Genomic DNA, 18,531 nt, shown 5'->3' on the forward strand with positions numbered 1-18,531 from the left:
CTTAAAGGATATGCATCATCACCCACAAACATGTATGGCATCATTATGTCAGAATTGGGCAAAGGGTCAGGCAAAGGAAAGTTTAGCAGCCCCTGGTTCATCGCTTTGCACAGGTCAGAGTGAGCAAACAGTCCAGCGTCTGAGACCCTACCTTGGGTACCCACACTTGCATAGATGAACTTATAGTTTGCATCCACAGCAGCCATCATTATCACTGAGAACCTGCCCTTGTAATTGTAGTACAAACTGCCACTTTTTGCTGGAGGTTGCACATGAATGTGTTTTCCATCAAGCGCTCCAAGGCAATGTGGAAACTGCCATTTCAAATCAAAGTCCTGGGCTACTGTTCGCCATTCTGCTTCTGTTGATGGTGTCTAGCAAAAGAAGAAAATTAGGAGGTTGAATTTTTGTTTAATTTTACACTGACACTTATTAATATATATATTCTGTTTATATTACCCCATCAAAATACAGACATTATGACATTATATATTGATGTGTGATTAATGTGTGCTAGTAATGGCAAAATATTTTATTGAACAACACTCTTGTCTATAATTTAATTTTAGAAAAGTGTAGTCCTACTAGTCTGGATAATAACAGATAAATGTATCTATAATAAAAAACTACAAGATACAAATAAATGTAATGATATATACACAACAACAATGTCCGAAATATTAATTGTACTAATTAAAAATAAATGTAGGTTATCTGAAAATCCTAATATACAGTATAAGTTTTTGCCATAAAATCCTACCTTTAGAAAGTCTTTTTTCATGACCTGGTACAGAGCACCACAGGTCTATATAACGATCTGTGAAATAGTGCTGGTCCCAATCCTGTACTGGAACCTGAGGGACTTGAACGATTCACCTAAATATGAGAAATAAAAAATTGCAAATAATACAGAAACAGAAATGTTAAAAGAACACCAAAGAAACGAAAAATAACAAAAGCTACATTATTATATTATGTTTATATGTCAGTCCCACCTCTTGCCAAGAACCGCCCCAGCTAACACAGAACGTTCCCGTAACGTTAGATTTTGGTTCCCCTAAGGTTATTTTTAGGGAACCATCCCATAACGTTATGGTAACGTTCTATTTTCGTTAAAAAAATCAGCGCTGTTCCCGGAACGTTCCGGGAACTATGAAACCTAACATCCTCATCATGGTTTTATGAGAGCTAACAGAGAACGTTATCTAAAAGTTGCCTTAAGGTTTTCTTTCTTATGTGTTTAAAGTAACGTTCCAGTAACGTTCTCAGGCCTTTTGCTTAAGACGGTCCATGTAGATCAACCTTTACTTACAAGTACCAACTATAAAACTATGAAACCTAACGTTCTCTCATGGTTTTATGAGAACTAACAGAGAACATTAGTTAAAGCTTGTATAAGGTTTTATTTCTTATGTGTATAAAGTATCGTTCCAGTAACGTTTCCGGAAGGTTTTCTCATGATCCAGTGAGAGAAATTAGCTCTACACTGCAAAAAAAGATTTTTTGACTTAGTAAATAGAGTGAAGTTTTTTAAAGTACTTTATACAAGAATATTCTAGTACAGTCTTGCTACTTAAGAATGTCACTTATAATTTAGTGTGTTACTTGGTGTTTCTTTGTAATTATTTGTTATCAAATACAGTAGTAAATTTTATTCTAAATACCAAGTAAAATTAACTATGTTTTTTATTTCTTGGATTGAAGCAAAGCAAAACTAAAAACTTCTAGTAAATATTACTTTATGTTCCACGCATGCGCATTGCCTGGCAAGTCCGGACATGTTTCAATGATATGTAGTTATATTAATCTGGATAACTTGTTTCGTTTAATGAACGTGGGCTTAAAACGTTGGTTCTAAAATAGTTCTTTTGTCTCATGATTATGAAAGCCTGTTTTGCTACTTAAAAATAAATCTGTCTGAGGCTGTATAGTCCCGGGTCTTTCAAATACAAATGTGCATTATTAGGCAACCTGTGAGCAAACCTTGAGAAAGTAAAATTGAATTATAATATGTAACATAACATTCTGATGTCTACATAAACTTTATAATTACTAATTTATGTTATTTTTTTAATCTTTGTCTTAGGTGAAAGATGAGTTCAGGAGGATGACTACAGTCAGTCCACCTGGAGCGAGAGTTTCTCTTGCACTTTTACTTGCATCTATTTTTATTTTTTACTGCAAGTTTTCAGAAAAATGTTTGAAAGATTGATATCATTTATTTTGTCCTTACACTGTGACACTTTTATAGTTTGTTTTCCATTTACAGTTTTTACTTTTGTGTAGCGAGTGAGACTTTAGAAAACACGCTGTTTGAAAGACATTTTGTCCACTGAACTGTAAGTGAAAATGCATTTCCATTAATTGAGCAAAACAAATAAAAAAAAGTTTGACAAAAAATTTTGTTTGTCTGTTTTAGTGGCTTTTGTATATGGTAATCATTGATGTTGAATTGAATAATGTAAAATTATTTTGCATTTTATAATATAGCATTTTAATAATATATAGCATTTTAATAATATATAATATAGCATTTTATAAGCCATGTTTTAATGCTTTTAGTGCTGCAATGTTTAAGTAAAATCTACTAAGATACAGCTATTAAAATATACTTGAAGCAGTGTGTAGCAAAGTAACTTTGACTGAAGAATTTCTAGTAAAATCCAGATAGAATTGTGAGTAACTTTTACTTGAATATATGGTCTGTTAAATTTACTAGCAGTTTGTACGTGTAAAAACTTTCCTAAGTTTTTTTAAGTAAATCTTACTCCACATTTTTTGCAGTGCACGTATATAGCAAGCAGAACTCTCCATTAGCACAACTAGAAAGTGAGGTTTTCTTGTCTAAAGTTTTCAATAATTGAAAGGTTAGTACAAGGTTCCCTTAAAGGTTTCAATAATTTTAAGGTTACGGGAACGTTAGGGGAACGTTCCCAGAACTATAATGCACAACCAAACGGGAACGTTCTATTTCGGTAAAGAAAACTTTACTGGGGAACCAAAGGGCAACCAAAATGATCCGTTCCCAGAACGTTCTGGGAACCAAAAACTAACGTTCCCAGACCGTTCTGGGAACCAAAAATTGTTAGCTGGGACCATACACACAGTGAAGCAAAAATAACATTCAAAGCTCAACAACATAAAAATACATCAAATTACCTAAATATTATCTACATAACACCAGAGCTCTCAAGTCTCACGCATTGAGCATGAGACACACGCATTTCAACGAGCTCACACACCACACATGGTATTTCTCACGCTGAGAAATGATGAACTTCGCCGCACAGAAATGACTATAACCTATCCTACACACGAGTCAAAGGCAGACTACTCTGCACTCATACCGCTGTCTTGAATTAGCGACCTATCGGCCAATCAGAAAATAGAATTTCTCAGCCAATCAGAAAATAGAATTTCTTGTTGCTGCGGGAGGTCTGAAATAGTGACGTAACCTATGCTCTAAATGCGTGCACATAATTGTAGACGAGCTGGAGGTGGAAGAGAACCGTCAGGATCATCAGGTAATATCTTCATTTATTTTAATCTTTCATTAGTTACTATAGTTACTATAGTTTTTCAACTCTTTGTATAAGGCCTATACCTGCCAGTTAAAGTGTTCGTTTGAATGGTAGGCTTAAAGAGGATGAAGAGAGGAACGTTTGCCTGTTTTTTACTGTTTGTGTTGTTTATTCAGACTTCAAGATGTCAGGGAAGAAACAAAAGAGTATTATTTCATTTTTGGTGGCTCAGCCATCAAAAAAGGTTTCCAGGTCAGATGAGGTAGGCCTACCAGTGGAAGAGGCAGTGATTGAGACAGCAAGGGAGACATTAGGGGAGATAGTGACAGTGGAGATGACCGAAGAAGAGAGTGTGGAGGTCAGAGAAATAACAGTGAAAAAAAACGGCCTTAACCGGAGCTGCCACCTATAGGAGCACTTTTAAAAGTGAGTGGACAGCAAAATGGCCATTCATTAGTGTAGGCACCACCAGCTCCTACTATTGGTGCTCAATCTGCAGACAGGAAAACTCATGTGCCCATCAAGGTGTAGCAGATGTGCAGCGACATATTAGGAGCAAAGGACACCAGTCTAAAGAGCAGGCACTGCAGTCCACAAGCGGGATTGCTCAGTTTTATCCCACAGTTGCTGTTGGTGGCATGACTACACAAGAGGCCAAGGTATAGGAGCACATGCAGCTAACACATGAAATCTTGTTTTTCATTATTTCTGCCCTCCATTTATAAAAATTAGTTTTTGTAATTCAGTCACAATGATTATGAACAATTACAGGGTAGCTGATATCACACTTTTAAAGTACATTGAGTCTGTGTTTACCATATGAAATTAGCTATACAAATAAATTTGACTTAAATGTCCCCTCTGCTGATAACATGGTTATCATCGTTTTCTGTTACAGACAAGAAGAGCTGAAGTTAAAGTGGCTGTGGCTATGGTGCAGCACAATGTGCCATTTGCCATCGCGGAACATTTCAGTCCATTGTTCAGGGATTGCTTCAAGGACTGTCACAGCACAGCATTACAAATGTGCCAGCACAAAAACAATGTGCATAATAAATGAAGCTGTGGCACCACATTTTAGGGAGGAGCTGGTCACCAAGATGAAGACCAATCCCTTCACTCTAATAATAGATGGATCAAATGATACAGGTGTTATTTTGACAGCCAGTTGACACTTCCTCATTTTCCAGTATTTATTTCTTTACACAACATTTCAGTGTGGGGTGTATGTAATGCTTGTAATGTAATGCTTGCACCTTGTCATCACAGGACGAGAGAAAATGAACCCCCTCTCGGTCAGAGTGTTTGACGGCAAGGCTGTTGTTCACAGATTTCTGGACATGTGTACAACAAGTGGGCAACGCTGCGGCACGGCCGAAGTCATTTTCCAGAAAATGAACGACATCCTCCAGAAACACTCGATACCGTGGGGTAATTGTGTTTCTCTCTCTATCGACAATGCCCCTGTCAATACAGGGGCAAGAAACTCCATTTCCTCAGGGATACTCACAGAGAATCCCCATGTGTACATCCATGGGTGTCCATGCCATATTCTTCATAATACTGTGAAACATGCTGGGCAGAGGTTTTTGGAAGTAAGTTTGTATCCTTTCAATAACCTATATGTTAAACCTAATGTAAGATTTAAATAGCTTGTTATGCTGTAGTGTAATGAATCTGTGATCAAAATGCTGTGATTATGAAACATAATGTATTGTAGGTGACTGGATTTGACCCCGAAGATCTTGCAGTGGATGTTGGGCACTGGTTTAGAGGCAGTATGAACCGTAAAGGTTACTTAACAGGTTTGTGATTTAATCAGCAGCAGTATAGTGTGAATGGCATGCAGAAGATTTTCAGTAGACTGAAACTTAATGTTACATTCTCATCACAGAATTCTGTGAGTTGCACGAATACGACTATATGGAGATACTTCAGCATATTTCCATTCGTTGGCTGAGCCTGGAGCGGTGTTTGATACGCATTCTACAGCAATACGAGCCACTCACCAGCTATTTCAAGTCGTCAAGTAGGTTGCATATTTCACTGACATGAATGCAAGGTTCTTCAGGAGATTGCTATGTAAATGTATACTATGTACAATGTGTGCTTTTTAATTTTTAGGTGAGAAATAACCAAGGTTCAGAAGGCTGGTGGATGCATTCTGTAACCCACTGACAGAGGTCTACCTGCTTTTCTATCATGCAACGTTGCCAGCCTTCTCCTCACTAAATCTCCTCTTTCAGAGAGAGAAATCCTCAAGCTGCCTTCTCTATGAAGAGGTAAAACAGGAGGGTTAAGCTGTGTTTCTGCCAGTAATAGCCACTGGTCATTTTTCATTTGCTGAAACTATTTTGTGCAAATTTAATTCAAAATCTTTACTGAAATGCAACTTTGTAGATGACCAAGTTCATTCGCAAGTTGTGCGGAAGGTTTTTGAAAGTTGAAGCACTGCAGAGCCGAGCGGTGGATGAGATCCACCACAAGGATCCATCCAACCAGCTGCCAGGTAATGTTCCCCAAGTTTTCCATAAGCAAATACATAAACTCTTCACCCACTGACCACAAATGGCTCATTCAGTTATGACATTGAGGATGTCACTGATGTGAAGGGATATTGTATAGGAGTATGAAAAATGGAAAATGTGGGAGTTGTCCATGACTATTATTGTGAACGTACCTTCCTGAGGTTTAGGTCTTTGATTTATGTCTCTGGTAGGACAAAAGCAGAATATTGGGTTTACAACCCGAGCAACGCTCAACAGGCTCCTTGATGCAGGAGATATCAAGCCACAGCAAGTGGAGAGGTTCCATCAGGCAGCGCTGGCATTTCTAATAGGGGCAGTTGAGTATGCTATTGCGAAACTACCCCTGAAAGAGACCGTGCTGAAACATGCCAGGTTTGTTGATGTCCAGCAGAGGACTGAGTGTGAAGTGAATGATGCTGCATACTTTGTGGAAAGGTAAAGGTTTAACATTTTGAATAGATTGTGAAGTTTGATCACATTTGAAAAAACAAACCCCTTTGTTTCTCCTAGTTCAGTACACATTATGTTCTTTAGGTTTCCTGAACTGCTTCCATACCATGGACCCCAAGAGCATGATCAGCTGAGTGAGGAGTTCCTGGACTACCAGTTAATGGACATCCCTATGCCCCAAGACCCAGCCATGTTTGACATTGAGGCTTTCTGGGGGAATATAACCGCACTGAAGAATAGGGTAAGAAATATTCAGCATTGACATGAGCAACATAATAACTGCAAAAATATGTAGGAGTGTAATTAGGCTTCCTTGGTTCATTTTTTTCAAAGGTGACTGGTATGAGCATATTTCCAAGGCTGTCTACAATAGCCAAATTGGTATTAGTTCTGCCTCACTCAAATGCAGATGCAGAGAGGGTTTTTTCCATGGTGGGGCTTAATAAAACAAAAACCAGGAACGCGTTGGCTCTGGATGGAACACTGTCATCCATCATGACTGTGAAAATGGCTGACATTGAACCACATTGCTTTAAATGATACCGATATTGGGGGCTCCCATTTAAAGCAATGTGGTTCAATGTCAGCCATTTTCACAGTCATGATGGATGACAGAGTTCCATCCAGAGCCAACGCGTTCCTGGTTTTTGTTTTATTAAGCCCCACCATGGAAAAAACCCTCTCTGCATCTGCATTTGAGTGAGGCAGAACTAATCATCAAGGCATCAAAATCTGCCACAAACACTTACAACACACATCACTCATAAACACAAACACACACAGCTGCTGTTCATTTGTTTGTTTGTTTGTTTGTTGTTTAACGCCATGTTTACCCATTGGTCACTCTCATGGCAAGATAGGTACCTACTTTTGTTCAGGTTATTTATTCATGTTCTTTGTCTTCTGTCCTTTCTGTGTTTATTTGTAGATGTGTATTATCAGTCATGTATATTTCAAGTAATTGATCAGAGTTCCTGTGTTGGTTTTGTTAAAGATTTATACCATTGTGTTTGGTAGAATTACAAGTCTTTGTCGTTCTATGTCATATTTTGTCAATGCACCAACCCCCCCGAAACAACCTGTGAAAACTCCAACCCCCTGCTCCCCCCAAAAAAATATCTCACTCCAAGCAAACTTGACGATTACAGCATTGTACTTGCTTACTTTGTATTTATTAAATCCACAACAGTAACGAACATTAACTATCAAAATCCCGCAGACATCTGTGTGTGCGTCGCTCTAACCATTCCGTACTGAAATATAAAACCATCACACATTCGATACATTAACACATATTGTTACATCCCCTTTTGTTTTTGTTATTAGTCGGTTCCTTTGCATTAATCAGAGGTGGAAAGAGTACTAAAATATTGTACTCAAGTAAAAGTACTATTACTTTAATTAATTTTTACTTAAGTACGAATAAAATTACTAGTCTAAAAATCTACTCAAGTAAAAAGTAACTTATTTAAAATGAGTAAACGTTACTTAGTTACTTTTTTAACGGGGGGGGGGGGGGGGGGGTCTCTCCGGTGTAATACAAACAGGACAAGTGGATATAAATCTCACAATAGTTGTTTTTAATTAAAACAGAAAAAACATGTTGATATAACATTTAAAACATTTAGAGATGTGTAATGTGTTATTTTAGTACAGACCATCCCATAAAACTTTTTCAAACTGTACAACCACTGAAGTTGGCATTAATTGTGGTTGCCGCCCTGATGATCAGGATCAACAAGCCTCAAAATCTCATAACATTAAATAAAACATAAATAAACTCACTGAATATATGAAGGTGCATGGATGTTCATTTTCACAATAGCTGTTTGCTACAACTTACAATTTCTTTAATAATAATTATTGCAGTAATCTGTATTTTTCATCATTTTGTTTTTAATATTCTGTGTATGAAGTGAATTTTATGTACGTCTACTATAAACCATTAGCAAACTACTAAATGTGGCTATATTAGACTTTTACTGTAACATTTACATTCATAACTTAAGAAAAAAGATATAATGTACTAGGCTAATCAACTTTCAAAACTATATAAAAGTCCAGAATTTGGCTTAAAAGTCTTGAAATTTCATCTCTACTATGAAAAAATATTGATTTGAATTAAAAAGCATTGAAAACAATTGCAGGATAAGGCATGACAATAATATGTGTTTGTATTTTATTTAAAAACAAACTGAATGATACATTTCTGAATTATATTTAGTGTTACCAATTAAAGACGGACCCACCGTGACCCTGACCAGGTGATGAAAAGAAAAAACTGTACGTTGTGGTTCCGTCTCTCTCTCTCTCTCTCTCTCTCTCTCTCTCTCTCTCTCTCTCTCTCTCCCCTTTAGTTCAGCAGAAGTGAAACTGATCTGTTCCGTGTCTGTGTTTGTAGTTTTGTTGATAATTGAAGTTGATGAACGCAGGTGAGTTTATACATTTCCACACTTCTGTACATTACTGTGTATTGTTACTTTATGTAGTTCAGATTGTTGATTTGATTTAAACGCACGTGTTTTGAACAGAACACTCACGAACTAAACCAGGAAGCCGTTCTCGGCTAATAAACATCCAAAAATGAGTGAAACTGCATTAACTGATTCTGCAGTAAACAAGGAACAAACTACAATCAAATATGTTTTAAAGTTTTTTCTGTAAATGTTTATTTTCTGTTATTTTGTAAATGTGAGCTTCATCCGCGTTGAAAGGCTAAGGAAGTGTTAAGGGAGCGTCTACAAAGTGCAAGCCGAGGTGTAGTTATTACCCAGTGGCATGTACCATTCAATACAACTGTATAAAGTCCTACAGTATGGGTACAGTAACAATATATAGTGTCAACAATTCTAAAAACAACCATTTTAATATAATAAACGATGCAATAGTTACCTAGTGACATGTACCACCCACTACACTTAAATTACAGAAACAAACCCTACAGTATGGGTACAGTAATAAAGAATTGTAAAAAAGTAAAAAAAAAAAAACATAATTTAATGTAACCATATTTCATAGTAACCAACAACTTGTACTAGTTACTACAACCACATTATAAAAGTGCATGGGTACAGTAACAAATCATAAAATGTAAAGGTACAGTAAAGGTATAGTAATAATAAAATATAGAAAATTAACAAAAATTAAGAAACGCAAATTTTGATAAGACGAAGGTTGTAGTAGTTAACTACTGACTTGTACTACTTACTACAACCACAATACAAATTCCCACAGCATGAGTACAGTAGATAATCAAAAATTTTAAAAATGAACGTTTCTGTTTACGTGTAGAAAAATGGAGTCCAAAATTTCAGTAACTCAGGACGAGTTCAGCTGTTCAGTCTGTCTGGAAACGCTGAAGGATCCTGTAACTACATCATGTGGACACAATTTCTGTATGGTGTGTATTAATAACTGTTGGGATCAGGAGGATGATAAGGGAACACACAGCTGTCCACAGTGTAGACAAACCTTTACTCCAAGACCTGTTGTGAAGAGAAACACAATTCTGGCTGTAGTTGTGGAGAAACTGAAGAAAACAGAACTTCAAGCTCCACATTCTGGTCACTGTTCTGCTGGACCTGAAGATGTGGAGTGTGATTACTGTACAGAGAGAAAATCCAAAGCAGTAAAATCCTGTCTGGTGTGTTTGGTCTCTTTCTGTGAAACTCACCTTCAGCCTCATTATCAAATTCCTGCTTATAAGAAGCACAAGCTGGTTAAAGCCTCCAGACGACTCCAGGATCAGATCTGCTCTCAGCATGATAAACTGCTGGAGGTTTACTGTCGTACTGATCAGCAGTGTATCTGCACATTGTGTATGCTAGAGAATCATGAAGGACATGATATAATATCGGCTGCAGCAGAAAGAACTGAGAAACAGGTAAAAATATTATACAGCTCTCTTTAACAAGTAACAACTCATTATCATTTACACTGACATTGTTTATGTGGTGCTCGTACACAATACAAGTAAATTCTGAATTGTTATTCTGTGTAGAAGCAGCTGCTGGAGATCCAGAGAAAATTCCAGGAGAAAATCCAGAACAGAGAGAAGGAACTTTGTGAGCTGATAAATGCTGTGGAGTCTTACAAGGTAAGTTTTATAAACAAAAAGCTCTCAGGATCAGTCCGACTCTCCTCCATTAAACCAATCTCCATTAAAAATTTGATATTTTATATCTCAGGTAACTTTGCAAGTGATGGAGCATTTTTGTTTATGAATTTTAAAAAATTCTTCAAATTCTGCCTGGTTAGTTTGTGATTGATGCTGTACAGCAATTCTTAGGTTGTGCTAATAATTATAAGGGTGATAAGATCAGATTAGGGCTTTGACTGGGCCACCCAAAAAAAAATATTAATTGTTGCTTTGCATCAAGATGCTTAAACATAAATGACTGTATAAGATTTCTGGTAAAGATTTGAGAAGATCACTACATTGAATTTCCCAGTCCTGGCCAGCCTGCTGTTTCCTGATACTCAAAAGAATTTATGTAACAGTATGCTACCACCAGCACATTTTACGGTATATATGGTGTTTTTAGGTTTTATTAGATTTAATCCACACATATAATTTTAAATTAAGGACATACAGGAGCAGGTGTGTTGTATCAAAGAGCTGTGAGGAAATATAACATGCTGATAAATGCAGTAAAATGATGATGAACATTGAAGAAGTGCTGGAGTTTAAGGTGGAAGGTAGAAGACTGGAACTCTTTCTTATATTTGGTAAGTAGAGTATCAAATACTGCATCATGTGGACATGATGATGATGGTAACATTTACCAGGGTATGAAAAATCAAGCCATTTAACACCATCACCAAGCTATGAGTGATGAAAGTCTTACTCTGGCCAGTAGCTACATATGAATGTGAAGGATGGACAAATATCTAAGTGAGAAATGTTTCCTCTTCTCACAGTGTTCTGCACAGACAGCAGTGGAGAACATTGAGATTATCTGTACTGAACTAATCAACTCAATTAACAGAAGATGCTCTGAGCTAAAAGATCTGATCAGAGATCGAGAGACAGCTGAAGTAAGTCAAGCTGAAAAAATCCTGAAACAGTTGGAGCAGCAGATTGTAGAGCTGAAGAGGAAAGATGCTGAACTGGAACAGCTTTCACACACAGAGGATCCCGTCCATTTCCTCCAGGTAACAGAACTAAAAAGAATAAATTATTGCTGCACCAGTAATAAAATATGTTCAGAATGTGAACAAACTTTATGACCGTAGTGTTAAAGAGATAAAAATTAGTATGAACTCACCTGAAATCAGATAATAAGAGATTAAATTAAACATTGATGGCGGTCTCTAGTGGACAGATAGGGAAATAACAGGGCTGAGTTTTTTTGGGGGGGAAATCTGATTGGTTGCCAGCGAAAGGGAAAAGGGGCAGCTTGTATTTGGGATTGTATCAATCCAGTGGTTGAATAAATGAACCTGTTCAGCCCTGAGAAGGAAGTGAATGCAGTTCTATTAAATCTGTGTACAGTCGAGTCCTAATAATCTGGTGAAGTGCTTTGACTTGGCCGTCGATGAGGAAACAAATTGTAGGTGCTGCTGTGCATTTGTTCTAATGATTACTTTTCTCAATCGAAAATAAGTCGAAATAGCAGCAATTTTTTAAAAGTCTTATTTAAAGGAACAAGCTTGACCTTGTTTAACACAATACATACATAGTCCACAATATTCAGGCTAACAGGAGTCTGGTTTTAAAAATGAGGACAAACACAAAACATGTGATGCATACAATTAAAGTCCAATATTTAGGTAATGGTGCCTCTAGTGGACAGGTAGTGAAATAACAGGGCTGCTGTTGCTTGATGAAGAATGTTCTGTTTAAACTGTAGGATTATTTAATAATGCATTTTAGAGTCGTTGCTCATAAAAACTGGTCTGTACCTGAATGCTTCTTTTATACCCAAACACAGCTGGATTATCTGTTTAAGATGATTGTGGGACATTTTACAATCTTCACAGTAGTGTTAAATTGTCCTTGTACCAACTATTTTCAACAGTTTTACAGGCACAAGTTTATTAGTTTATTAGTTGAATCATTTATGATTCATCATCATCTTGTTGTTTCTCTGTGAACATTATTTGTCTGGATGTAGAATTTTCAGTCTCTCTCTGCTCCTGCTGGATCTGCCGCCATCACAATCAGTCCTTTCCTCTCATTTGATGATGTTACAAAGTCTGTATCTCAGCTGAGAGAGAAAGTAGAAGAATTCTGGAAAGAGCAGTGGGAGAAGATACCAGATGGAGGTGAGTTTAAGCCCTTAGTGTTCCATTGTCTCCAAAATGTACTCAAACATCAAACAAAACAATCAAATCCACCAACATGAACATTTTACATCTAACAACATCATTCATTTACTCATTAACCCAGTACTGGTCATGGTCACAGTGAGTCCAGGGTTGAATGAAATACACTCACACACAGTTATTCAGACTTAAGGTCACTTTAGACGAGGGATGCATCGATACCATTTTTTCCCAACCGAGTACGAGTACAAGTACATGTATTTTTGTACTCGCCGATACCGATACCTATTTAGAATGATGCAATCTGGAGCATTATGGAATAGTGTAGTTTTTAGTGTAAAATAGTGCAGTGGAACAGTTGCTTGGGTTGCCATCACTAATTGTAAAAAAAAAACACCGCACAGACATCATTGAGAAAGCTTCTGACAAGCTAACGTTAACGTTCATTAATAAACGCACGTAATTAACGTTGTGCACATCATACATGCGATGCGATTCTGCTGAATGAAATATTTACTTTAAAAAGATAATACAGTCCGATCCCATCTGAGCCGATTCTATCAGCACATACATTCGTGGTTCACCTCGGTAAATCGTAAACGACGAAGTCGGCTCCCGCTCTGTGGTAATAACCAGTATAATTAAGCCTGAGCTTTATAAGGTAAGCGAGTCACACAAAATGTTCTGTAGTATTTGGTGTTTATTTACAACCGCATCATTCATTATAACAGTAAACACGGAGAGATGACTGAGAAAAGAAACTTACGCTGCACTTAAAATGAGTCGACTCCTGAATCACTTGTATCGACACTGTGAACAGAGAATTAAAGACACACACACGTCCTATAACGGCGGTCGCTGCTTTTGCTTTTTCGCTGTTAGCTGTATTTTGAATGTTTTTTTTTTCAAACGGAACTAAATAACATTAAACGTGCGTGTGAGCGTGGTCAGTGAGAATAATTCAATCTGTCTCCCGTGGGTGAAAAATGAATTGCTTTAGTTTTAAAAGTAAAAAAATCTCGCAAGGTCAGGCACACAGGTTGAAAACCCCTGCGTTAACGCAGCAACGTGCACTAGGCACACGGTATCGGATGTTTAGTATCGGAGCCTCGTTTGCGAGTACGAGTTAATGAACGTGGTATCGGGCTAATACCCGATACTAGTATCGGTACTCATGCATCTCTGCTTTAGACAAACACTGGGAGAACATGTCAAATATGTATTTACTGTGATTAGTGATTGTACGGTTACTCTTTCTGCAGTGAAGAAAGTCTGGATTACTTCACCTCCTGAACCTGAAATCAAAGAAGATTTTCTACAATGTAAGTTGCTCACAAGCACACAAACATACACAGTGCAGTGAAAAAGTATTTGCACCCCCCAGTTATCTGTATTTTTACATATTTGTCACACTTCAGAGGTCATGAAGTAAAAAAAAAAGTAAAACAATCATTTAAACTGCTGTCTGTATATTTTTGATCCAGGAGATTTTATAAGTCTAAATCATTCAGTCACAGAAACCACTGAAATACACACACACACACCAACACACATTTACGCAGACAAACCCTATGACACACATGCCTACACACTCCTACACACATTCTCTTATACATACTCTCTTATTCATGTGTACAAATGCACACACTGAAATACACACACACAATTTAAAGAGCTTTATTAGCATGACTGTGTGTTTGTTGTTGGATTGTGTGTTGCTAGTGTGTGTTTGTGTACTGTTTATGTATGTCTGTAGTGTTCATGCATTTGTGTAGCATTTGTGTGTGTTTGAGTTGTATTTGTGTGTATGTGTATATTTGTGTAGTGTTTGTGTGTATGTTTAGTGTCTGTGTAATGTATGTGTGTTTGTGTAGTATTTATGTGTGCTTGAGTAGTATTTGTGTGTGTTTGTTTGTGTAGTGTTTGTGTGATTGTGTAACATTTGTGTGTTTGAGTAGTATTTGTGTGTGTAGGGTTTGTATGTGTTTGTGTAGCATTTGTGTAGTATTCATGTGTGCTTGAGTATTTTTGTGTGTAGTGTTTGTGTGATTGTGTAACATTTGTATGTTTGTGTAGTATTTGTGTATGTGTAGTGTCTGTGTAGCGTTTGTGTGTGCATGCCTGTTCAGTTCCTGTGTGTATGTGTAGTGTTTGTATGTGTTTGTGTAGCATTTGTTTGTTTTTGTTTAGCATCTGTGTGCTTGAGTAGTATTTGTGTGTAGTGTTTGCGTGTGTTTGTGTGATTGTGCAGTGTGTCTGTATGCCTGTTCAGTGACTGTGTGTATGGGCAGTGTATGTGTTTGTGTGGTCTTCATGTGTGTTTGTGTAGTATTTGTGTGTATGTGTAGTGTCTGTGTGTATATGTGCAATGTTTGTGTAATGTATGTGTGTGTTTGCGGTGTTCATGTGTGTTTGTATAGTATTTGTGTGTGTTTGAGTAGTATTTGTGTGTTGTTTGTGTATGTTTGTGTATTTACATTTACATTTTCAGCATTTAGCGGACGCTTTTATCCAAAGCGACTTACACAATGAGCTGAACACAATGAGCAATTGAGGGTTAAGGGCCTTGCTCAGGGACCCAACAGTGGCAACTTGGTGGTGGCGGGGCTCGAACCGGCAACCTTTACTAGTCCAGTACCTTAACCACTGAGCTATCACTGGCCCTATCACTGTGTAGTGTCACACTCTTACACGCACACACTTAGACTTACATTTAATTACACACACACACACACACACACTGTTACGCGTACATAGTTAGCCTTAATAAAAGACTAGTGTAATTGCTGGTACATTAGTAAGTTGCCAGTGTGCTACATAACTTAGTGAAGTGTGAAAATCAGGAGGCAGAAAACCAGATTTATACTCAGCTAAATCAACTTTACTCAGCAGCTCTTTAAATATTACAGGTTTTTATAAACAAAGTGTTTTAATTACACGACACAAATGTAGAAATTACAACTTCAAATCCAACAAAACTCCCACTCACAAAGTGAACTGTACACGGAGCCAAATAAAAGAAATAAGCAAAACAGCTAAACTGCCAAAGCAGGCCTAAACTAACAAACACAAAAAAGACAAGGGGTGGCACCTGTCTCTTAACTAGTGGGCTAAACAGAATAATAATAATACTTGTGTATAAATGTATTTACAGTGATTAGTGATTTTACTGTTACTCTTTCTGCAGTGAAGAAAGTCCGGATTACTTCACCTCCTGAACCTGAAATCAGAGAAGATTTTCTACAATGTAAGTTTCTCACAAGCACACAAACATACACAGTGCAGTGAAAAAGTATTTGCACCCCCCCAGTACACACGTGTGTGTGTGTATGTGTAGTGTTTTTGTAGCATTTGTGTGTATGTGTAGTGTTTTTGTAGCGTTTGTGTAGTGTTTGTGCGTTTGTGTAGTGTTTGTGTGTTTGGTGTTGAATAGTGTTGCTCTGTATCTTTGGTTGTGCAGTGTTTGTGTGTATTTGTGTGTGTGTGTGTGTGTGTGTGTATGTAGTGTTTGTCTTTTAGTGTGTTTGGTGTTGAATAGTGTTGCTCTGTATCTTTGGTTGTGCAGTGTTTGTGTGTATTTGTGTGTGTGTGTGTGTGTGTGTGTATGTAGTGTTTGTCTTTTAGTGTGTTTGGTGTTGAATAGTGTTGCTCTGTATCTTTGGTTGTGCAGTGTTTGTGTGTATTTGTGTGTGTGTGTGTGTGTGTGTGTATGTAGTGTTTGTCTTTTAGTGTGTTTGGTGTTGAATAGTGTTGCTCTGTATCTTTGGTTGTGCAGTGTTTGTGTGTATTTGTGTGTGTGTGTGTGTGTGTATGTAGTGTTTGTCTTTTTGTGTGTGTTTGGTGCTGGATAGTGTTGCACTGTATCTTTGGTTGTGCGGTGTTTCTGTGTATTTCAGAATCAGAATCAGACTTTATTGGCCAAGTATGCTCACACATACAGTACAAGGAATTTGACTTTGGTTATACAGAGACTAGCAGTGCACAATAAATACAATAAGGACACTCTCTCTCTCTTCTATGTTAATTGGTTTATTTTGTGTTTCCTCTCCAGATGTTTGTCGGTTCACACTGGATCCAAACACAGTAAATAAATTCCTCCGTCTGTCTGAGGAGAACAAAGTAGTGACCTGCAGTAGAACATTACAGTCGTATCCTGATCATCCAGATAGATTTGATATTTACCTCCAGGTTGTGTGTAGAGAGAGTGTGAGTGGACGCTGTTACTGGGAGGTTGAGTGGAGTGGGGATGATGGGGTTTGTATTGCAGTGTCATATAACAGCATCAGCAGGAAAGGACGTGGTGATGAGTGTTTGTTTGGATGTAATAATCAGTCCTGGAGTTTGTTCTGTTCTCAATCCAGATTTCTATTCAGGCACAAAAACAGAAAGACTAAAATTCCCATAATGCCGAGTTCCTCTAGAATAGGAGTGTATGTGGATTATGAAGCAGGAACTCTGTCCTTCTACAGCGTCTCTGATACAATGAAGCTCCTCCACAGAGTTCAGACCACGTTCACTCAGCTCCTCTACCCGGGGTTTTATGTTTGTTTAGGATCAAAAGTGAAACTGTCAGATTGAACAAATTAAATGTAAAATTTACATGAAAGTGTAACATTAAACTGTTGGAGTGATTTTAGAATCTGTGAGGCAGTGATACATTTATGAAGATTTTCTTTTTCAATTTATTAACCACCATTTATTCAGTGCTGTGAAAAAGTATTTACCCCCTTTCCTGATTTCTTCTGTTCTTAAATATTCATCATCTAAATGGATTCAGATATTAAAACTAAAATAAATAAAAGACAAACTGAATATTTAAAAACATAAAAGAGAAAATTTGTGTACATTACAAAATGATAAATGTGATCATTTTCACCTCAAACCTCTTTCTTCTCAAGTCTATTATAACCCCAAATCAGAAAAAGTTGGGACAGTATGAAAAATGCAAATAAAATAATGCAAATAGTATTAAAAAGAATAAAAAATACATTAATAATAATAATAAGAAGAAGAAGAATAAAGTCATAAATCTGTATCTATTCAACAAGATGTAATGTATTCTAGCACCACTAGATGGGATGATGAACTCCACATGATTATAAACTCCACCTTAAAAGCCAGCTAAACAGTAAAGATTTTAATTTGACTTTTTCAGTTTAGCTAATAAAAAATGCAGTACAAGGAGACCTTTACTTTAGCTTTGAGTTATTTAATGATTTTTGTTAAAATATTATGTAATATTTATTTATTTGTCCAGAAAAGTCGTCATTGCTGCCTGCAACCCCTTACAAAACACCTTTTCTTGCTGATGTGATGTTGTAATAAATCCAAAAGAAATTATTAAATAAATGCCTTAGATGACATAGACTGCTCCCCCTTTTCCAGCTCCTAACAACAAATTCCTGATGGTTTGGTTTTAGTTAAAGATCAGCTGATACTTTCATGCTTACTACAGTAAAACACACTGAACTGACTTTTAGTGAAGTTCAAAATGTTGTACAGACATCGTTCCCATCTAGTGGTGCTAGAAATAAATTACAGCTTGTTGCTTTGGTACAAATTTGGGACTTTATTATTATTACAATTATTTTATTTTTATAATATATAAAGATTAGAGAGTGTTTATGACTCTTCTGTCCCAAGTGTTTTTGTAAGGTGTTGTAGACCTGCAATGGCGACCTGCAATGGCAAATGTGAATGTGTTATTTGGCAACCCAGTACTGTGTAAATATTGGACAGAACACATGATGGGTTATTTTTACTTG

The 18,531-nt window shown here is 37.0% G+C and overlaps 1 protein-coding gene across 1 annotated transcript in view; it reads left to right on the forward strand.

The window, feature by feature from the left end:
• The window catches only part of LOC134326853 (E3 ubiquitin/ISG15 ligase TRIM25-like), an 89,607-nt gene extending 72,155 nt beyond the window's left edge, over positions 1 to 17,452 (forward strand). The window contains exons 4-8 of the mRNA XM_063008978.1: positions 10,500 to 10,595; positions 11,420 to 11,653; positions 12,616 to 12,766; positions 15,954 to 16,013; positions 16,818 to 17,452. Coding sequence (XP_062865048.1) covers positions 10,500 to 10,595; positions 11,420 to 11,653; positions 12,616 to 12,766; positions 15,954 to 16,013; positions 16,818 to 17,344 — 1,068 coding nt within the window. The 3' untranslated portion in view covers positions 17,345 to 17,452. The remainder of the gene's footprint in view (positions 1 to 10,499; positions 10,596 to 11,419; positions 11,654 to 12,615; positions 12,767 to 15,953; positions 16,014 to 16,817) is intronic.
• Positions 17,453 to 18,531: the final 1,079 nt, after the last annotated feature.

This window comes from Trichomycterus rosablanca, chromosome 14, assembly GCF_030014385.1.
Source record: "Trichomycterus rosablanca isolate fTriRos1 chromosome 14, fTriRos1.hap1, whole genome shotgun sequence".
NCBI classification, from domain to species: Eukaryota; Metazoa; Chordata; class Actinopteri; order Siluriformes; family Trichomycteridae; genus Trichomycterus; species Trichomycterus rosablanca.